This window comes from Priapulus caudatus, unplaced genomic scaffold (assembly GCF_000485595.1).
Source record: "Priapulus caudatus unplaced genomic scaffold, Priapulus_caudatus-5.0.1 Scaffold24, whole genome shotgun sequence".
Classification (NCBI taxonomy): domain Eukaryota; kingdom Metazoa; phylum Priapulida; class Priapulimorpha; order Priapulimorphida; family Priapulidae; genus Priapulus; species Priapulus caudatus.
The window spans coordinates 531,073-538,540 of record NW_014577085.1 but is presented as its reverse complement, the minus strand read 5'-3'; the positions used below and the strand labels follow the sequence as shown (position 1 = coordinate 538,540).

The 7,468-nt window shown below is 41.4% G+C and overlaps 2 protein-coding genes across 4 annotated transcripts in view; one reads left to right on the top strand and one right to left on the bottom strand.

The window, feature by feature from the left end:
* LOC106813760 (protein O-mannose kinase-like) overlaps window positions 1-3,118 on the top strand; it is a 7,468-nt gene extending 4,350 nt beyond the window's left edge. Inside the window, exon 4 of the mRNA XM_014817983.1 lies at window positions 2,081-3,118. Within this exon, the coding sequence (XP_014673469.1) occupies window positions 2,081-2,917 (837 nt within the window). The 3' untranslated portion in view covers window positions 2,918-3,118. The remainder of the gene's footprint in view (window positions 1-2,080) is intronic.
* A 181-nt stretch (window positions 3,119-3,299) lies between these two features.
* LOC106813740 (kinesin-like protein KIF6) overlaps window positions 3,300-7,468 on the bottom strand; it is a 10,376-nt gene continuing 6,207 nt past the window's right edge. For 2 of the 3 annotated variants that reach the window (XM_014817969.1, XM_014817961.1), the window contains 7 exons: window positions 6,857-6,962; window positions 6,057-6,204; window positions 5,586-5,870; window positions 5,210-5,348; window positions 4,706-4,841; window positions 3,468-3,799; window positions 3,300-3,380 (listed from right to left, as the gene is read on the bottom strand). In XM_014817969.1, the coding sequence (XP_014673455.1) occupies window positions 3,509-3,799; window positions 4,706-4,841; window positions 5,210-5,348; window positions 5,586-5,870; window positions 6,057-6,204; window positions 6,857-6,962 (1,105 nt within the window). In that variant the 3' untranslated portion in view covers window positions 3,300-3,380; window positions 3,468-3,508. Of the gene's footprint in view, window positions 3,381-3,467; window positions 3,800-4,446; window positions 4,459-4,567; window positions 4,842-5,209; window positions 5,349-5,585; window positions 5,871-6,056; window positions 6,205-6,856; window positions 6,963-7,468 lie in introns of those variants that run through there. The other variant, XR_001394504.1, reaches the window with a different exon arrangement.

Genomic DNA, 7,468 nt, shown 5'->3' with positions numbered 1-7,468 from the left:
CTGAATAAACTCACTGGCATCCGAATAAAGTGCCGCCCGTCCCGTCACGCGTTCGCGCTCAGAGCATCTTATCTAGGATACTACAAATACAGATCTAAAAATCTATGATGAGGACTTCTGCCTCTAGCAGGGCAGTACAGGGTCAATAAGAGTGTTAACGAATTGTCGCGTATTCGGTGCTCTTCAGCCAACGGCGGCAGCGTTACTCGAGGATCTTTATTGACGTTTAGCGTACTTGGAGCACTACCATTGGGCCGTGGTATTAGTTCAGTGCCGGGATGTTGTCGCGCACCCTGGACCTCACCGCGGTCTCCTCTGTTTCGCGCCGTTCTGCCTACTGTTTTTACCTATGCCGGGACCTCCTCTCGCGGAGGGTACTACTCCAAGAAAACGGTATTGCTAGGGTTAGAGATACGCGCACTATGATACATCTCGTCGGCAGCAGCGCCTGGTCGGCTAGGGATGGTAGACACACAAATTTGTTTTCATTGCGCGGGACAACCCGCGCCCACGTAGCGCGGCATTCTCGTGAGAGTAAAACTGTAACCACCCACTACAGAAACGCACGACATTCCTAAATAGCGAATCAATTGCACAAAAGATACAGCTGTGCAGACTTTAATTAGACTTCACTATATTAACAATGTTATCAAGAGCTAATAATACATAGAGTGTAAACGGAAAAAGCGGGAAAAAATAGTGCTATTTCACGCACAACCATTATTCTACTTTGGCCCTGCGAGTCTATAATTAATTCAATGGTATTGCATTAGCAGAAATTCTTGCTCTCAAAACAAGACCACACCGCTTGTGAAACGTATACTCCTAGGCGGAGATATCCGGCTCTAAACCTCCCCTCTCCACATTGCAAACGCACGCCTCGAAGTACAGCTTCTGGTCCCCAATCCTTCCACGCGGCTAAGCGTTGCGTTCGTGGAGAGTTCGCAGTTTCTTCCGACCATATTTTGATGAATTGATTTTCGGAGTGCAGGTGCAGGGTGGAGGTGGACTTTCGGGGGCATCGGCCTATGCGCCTTAATCTCCCATTATCTTTTCCTAAGCACGGCATACATCGCCGTCATGATGGCAGCCGGCAATGTTTTTTTTAATTAAGATCTCTACAACGCCAGCTAGTAAGAGTGCCAATAAATTTGGCGATGGTGACCGAATCAATTACATCAGCGCTCCAAGCGGTGACGGAAACCGATAGCCGAAATGCGCTTAGACGCGGTGGAAGGATGGGACAAGAAGTGATTCGAGAGGCGCTGACAGTTTGGCATCGTGGGAGGGGGTTTAGGAGCCGATATCTGCCCGCCTGGAGTATCGTATTGACAACGCGCTTGGTGCTTGTTTTAGAGAGCAAAAGAATTCTGGTTAATGCAATACCATGAAATTAATTATAGACTCGCAGGCAAAGTAGAGATTAGATGTTGGTCGTGAGAGATAGCCGCTATTTTTCCCGTTTTTTCCGTATTACCACTCTATGTATTATTAGCTTCTTGATGTTTATCCCATGAAATATGTGTACGAGGCGCAGCGTTATGGATGGTGGCGGGGGAGGTGGTGGGCTGGGGGCAGGTGCGAGGGGGCTCTAATCAGCAAAAAGCAGTTCAGATCCTTTGTTAACAGTAACAAATCCATGTCTAAACCTTCCTCCTTGAGTCAAAAGGTTATCAGACACTTACATCTTCGCAGCGTCAGCGTAAAGTTACATTCATGGTCCTTTCAATAAAGTTGATAAAAATGGTAGGTCAGCGCTGAAACAAAAAAGTTTTGCACTCGGTCAGTTAGACAATGTCCTCAGAAAATTGTCTGATATCTGACCTTTCCCCCACACACACACACACACACACACACACACACACACATATATATTCGTTGGTGCGTATGTGATGGCGAATTTCTTTGGTGAAGAAAGTGATTGATTATTACCTGATTATTTATGCATTTATTGCCTGTATTAATATTAACAAAAGACATTTTGAAGATGCAAGGCGAAATTGCCAAACGCTGCCCTTTTGGAGACGTGTACTATATATGTATATACCACACTAAACCTTTGTTTCATTTTACCTTACAGAAAATATATCTCACTACTTTTAAGGAGCATAAGATAGTGCTGATGCAACTTCCTGTAGACGAAAACAAGGTAACATTTAAACAAGCACTGGCAAACTACCAGTGGCTGCAACCAAACCCGCTTGTAGTGCAGCTGATTGGCGTCTGTGAGATAACGCAGGAGTTTGCTGTGGAATACTATGAGCTAGGTGACGCCCGAAATGCAGAACAACACATTCAGTCCTTAAGTCAGGAGCAAGCAGACGAGCGGCAGCTGCTGCTGTGTATGGACTACGCAGCGATCAATCTTATGCTGCATGAGAAGGGGCGATGTAATCCTGATCAGAACACGTTGGTGAAGACTCTTTCTCAATACCTCCTCTCTGACGACATGCGCCTGCTTCTCAGTGACATGGACATCTTAAGTGAGATCGGAGTCGAACCAACATTGCTGAACAATACTCATGACGCTCATCTTATTGCACCCGAACACGACGTTGTCGCCTCACTGAGTTGTAAGTCATCCACTAACAGTAGCTGCGTGAAGGCGCTTGCTGCGAGACAGGTAAAGTTGGATGTCTGGAAGATACCGGCGGTGTGTGATCGCATGTTGCCGAGAAACTCCAACCTGATGCGACGTCTCGCAGATATCCACGCGAAATGCAAAATAGTAGACCCAATACAGCGTATGAGTATGGAGGATGTGCTGCTAGGCTATTCACGTGTGTTTATAAGCATGTATGGTGAACAGCAATTTCTACAAAAAACACAACGATACAAGGGCATATTAGCATATGACCGAATCGAAATAGAAATTAACACACACCACCGTATAGTAGACGATATCAGGAGTGTATAGAAAACAAAATTGTTTTAATTTTCTTATTCACAATCACCTATTCCCGAACTTGTTTTTATTCACCCCTGAAAATATTTAATGTTATGAGAAAATAATGTAAACAATTATTATTTTACTAATTCATACAAAGATTTATTTACTCAATCAATATATTTTTTACACAACTGTAAAATGCTGAAAAAATATAATAATGATATATTATATAGTTGTTTTGTATATAAGTACTGTAATGCCAAAAATTTACTTTTGGCTACGCTTATTAAATGGCTCTCATACCGTGATAATGTAGCCTAATGGCAATAAATAGCACATAAGGTTCCTTGAAATTAATATGTAAATACCCAACGTTTCAATTATTTCATGTGGAAACTGTACTATTATTATCTAATCCCACATACTAAAATCAATGTTAACATTTCATACCTAAGTACTATCAAGCTTTACAAGTTTAAAACAACAACAACAACAACAACAACACCAACAACAACACCAACAACACCAACAACAACAACAACACCAACAACAACACCAACAACACCAACAACAACACCAACAACAACTATACTAATAAGCACCATCATCATTGCAGATCTATCTCTTAACTATATTTGTACATTGTACAAGTCGTTGCCTTGCCTTGAAGAATGCGATGATGTCTGCATCAGCCTGAGAATCACCTGTTAATGGTATGTTGACTGCACTATGAGGCGGCCGGGCAGCTTCGATTTCTGCCGAGTTCACAGTTTCAGCGTCAAGGCTGGCAGTGCTGGTCGCTGCAACAGTCGTCTGTTCACAGTCCCGGCGCGTTTTCTCCCGCAGGCAGCTCTGAGCTTCATTACGAGATACCCAACTAGATCCGACCCGTGGAGAGACTGCCTCATCCTACAAGTAATTCAAACAAGCTATGCTAGCTATACTGATATCCCGCGAGCTCGCAAACATGTCCACAACCAGAGGAGAATCGGGGAAGAGTGATAGTAGGAGTAGAGCAAGCAGCAGAATGAAAAGGAGTCGGAATTGATGAAGTACCATCAATGACGATGGGAAATTGGTAAAATTCACATGCATCTTCTCCCCCCTTCTCTACCTTCTTCTCCTCCTCCCTCTCATCCACTAATCTTCTTCTCCTTTTTCTTATTCTCCTTCTCCTCCTCATGTATCACCTCAATTTCCCTGTCCCCTCAAACTGTGCCTTAATTTACCCCCCACATCCTCCACCTAATTTAATTCTAGAACTATAGTCTCATTTTCTCATTTCATCACCGGCAGCTAACAAAAAGGACTTTGTTGGCTTTGCACCATCTATTGGTAAACTAGAAATGCTATCATTTATACTCAATGGTGGTATTCATGTGTATTAAAATGATAGAAATTGCACATGTTATATACATGACTGACTAGCAGGAGCTCTAGTAGATGTAGCAATCTTTGCAATGCGATTATTGGAAGCTAATATTTGCATCTGTGCCAATAAAGCAAAAATTATTAGACAACTAAGGCTCATAGGGTCTATGTCCCCCAGGGTACTGCCGGAACGTACCCTGGTAACTATCTGATATGGTTAGGGTTAGGGTTATGGAGTAGGCGTAAGCGACTCCCTAGACTCGTTAGTGGAGTAGGCGAGGTACTGTCCGGCATATTAGATAGCACCAGGGTATGTTCCGGTATACCGGACGTTCCGGCAGTACCCTGGGGGACATAGACCCTCTCAGCATAACTAAGTGTGATAGAAAATCTTGCAATAGTAAATTATGCACTGTCGGAGTCGGCTATAACATCAATACAAACCTTCATCGCATTGCCCTGCTGGCTCCACCACGTCTCGAACTCTTGCTGTATTTTAACTCTAGATTTCTCCAACAGGTGGTGCAAGTGTTCAATTTCTGCTTTCAAGCCTCTAAGTTGCTGAAATTTTTCTTTGTACCTAATAGAAATTGAACGCAGAATCGGCATCAATACACAGCTACCTCCAAGCTGTTAAACATTAAGGTTAATAGAACCCTTTTAATTTGCAATGATAAATCTACCAAGAAATTACAGAGGTGGATCTCGACATAAGCCTAGTTGAAATCACTGGTACAAACTCTAGTGAGTGATAGCAGGAATATTTCTCAAGAGCATGCATGGGGCCGACAGGAACCATATTATAATGATGCGCTATCATAAATATAATCATGAATGTTAAAATTAAGAAACGACACTTAATATTGCGTCTAACCATGTTACTGATTATATACTTTATATACATTATAACTTCAATATATTCACATTCACATTTTCTTCATTCTTTACCTGCACTTCCCTGCCTGCATCTCAGCTCTCAATGACGTTTCCATGGCATCTGTTTCTGCACTGTCCAAGTTGGCTTCACGGTTGAACCCCTGCATTGCTCTGCTCATCTGATACTTTTGTAGCTTACATTTCAAGTCATCTAACAATATGTGATCAATAAATCAATCATCTGTTAACAATGATTAGCTGGACCAGTATAACTTACTGCAAATATCTCTAATAATTACATTGTTGTGATATGGTGTAGATTGATAAATATTTATAAAAGTAATTATTATTAAATTTATTGTGAAAATTAGTCCAAATAGACCAAATAGCTTTAGGTAATTAGGTAAAGCAATGTACAGTAAGGAGCTAACACAGTTTTGTGACTTACTGATCAGGTTTCTGGCCTGATTAACCTGTTCTCCCAATGCTTTAGCTTCTGCATACTTGGTCCTTAGCTGCATTTTCTTGCTTTCAATTTCCTCCTCATGTTTATATTCTTTGCGGAACCTTGTGAAAGCTTCTCTTAATTGTCCTGAGTCCTGTGGGGAATCACCGGAGGTGCCTCTTTTCACTTCAACTTTTCTCCTTGTCCATTCTGATAGCTGCGTTGACGTTAACACCTGCATACCATCAGGTCCATGCCTTGCATTTTTTAACAAATCCGTCAGAATTGCTACACACTCGTTAAAGAAGATAAATACACGCCATAACATGTGTCATTGGAGGTCCGTGTGCAAGCTGTATTCAAGCACATATAATAAGTAAATGTGACCTCCAAAGTAGTAAGGACCCTAGACCTAAGTCTACCTGCTGCGAGAAAGTTTAGAAACATGCGTAATTATTTAAATGCAAAGGATACTTATATCACTGTTCCTTTGCTGCAGCAGGTCTTTCAATTTCTCATCCTCTTTTTGCATTGTATACTCTCCAGATGCAATGGGTGCGCATGGAGCTGTTTGTATCTTCTCTTTGCTTAAACAGGTTAGCTTCATATCCTTAATGATATTCTGCAAAAAGAATGTTTATATTGCACACATGTCAGTATAGATTAGGGTATTACACAGCTCACTTAGATATCACCAACCACACGCACACGCACGCACGCACGCACGCACGCACGCACGCACACACACACACACACACCCACACACACACTCCTGCTACGATATGTGATCTATATCTCGTTTACCTTATAATATCTACATGCTCTCCTAGGCTATACAACACATTTACATTTGATTCTCTCACAACAACCCACTCCTCTTTTACTCAATCACATGTAGTTCTACTACTTCCCTCCTACCACCGCACATCAACTCTTCCTTACTCGATCCCACCAATCCCACCAGCACATACTTTTACACTCTAATTCCCACCTTCCCTTCTGCACTCCATCTTTACACATATATGCACTAAACCAAACATACACACATGTGCCCATTCAGCTCCCAAATTACACACATTTACTTCTATCACTGTTCAATTACATATATCTACTTGTTTATTCCTAGACTCCTGGATAATAATTTCACAATCTTCTATCACAACCATCTCTGGCACAACCAATGTGACTGACTTTGTTCTGTCCCAATGATCTTGTACATGCCAATAGCAACAATCCCCAACCCATACCACCCCACAACAGATATGATCCAGAACCTTGAGAAGAGAGAAGCACAGCAGTATCATCCTCATATCTGCACCAACATCTAGTATTTCATCTGTAGACTGATCTTCAACATAACTCTTCACTGCTTGTGTGCACCTGTTTCAACCAACAGCAACCACATGCCACTCAACAATGCAATAGCTGCAAGCTCAGCTTTGAAAATTCAATTTCCACATTTATTAACCTAATTTCCCACGCTTACATGCAATATCCTTATTTCACAGATAATAGGAATTTGACATAATAGGTATAACTGTCAGCTCAAACTATTATAAAGTATATATAATCCTAAAGTAAATTAAATAAATCTTAAAGTGTTTCTGGAAAAAGCAATTAAAATTGACGTGTATTTTATCCCATGCAATTTGCCTATTACAAACTGATCAAAACAGCTTATTGTTAGTAGCATTCCTTGCGATAGGGAAGACAATGAAAGTGTCAATGACACTATAGCTCACCTTGGGTGTGATAGAAGAGGAAAATGATATTTAAAATTTGGCAAGTGCTTCATTTATGACGGACTGAAATGTGATCAAATGTCCTTATTCCCCGTTTTATACTAATAGAAATTTCACTGTTTTGTTTCAGGGTTATAGTCTGTG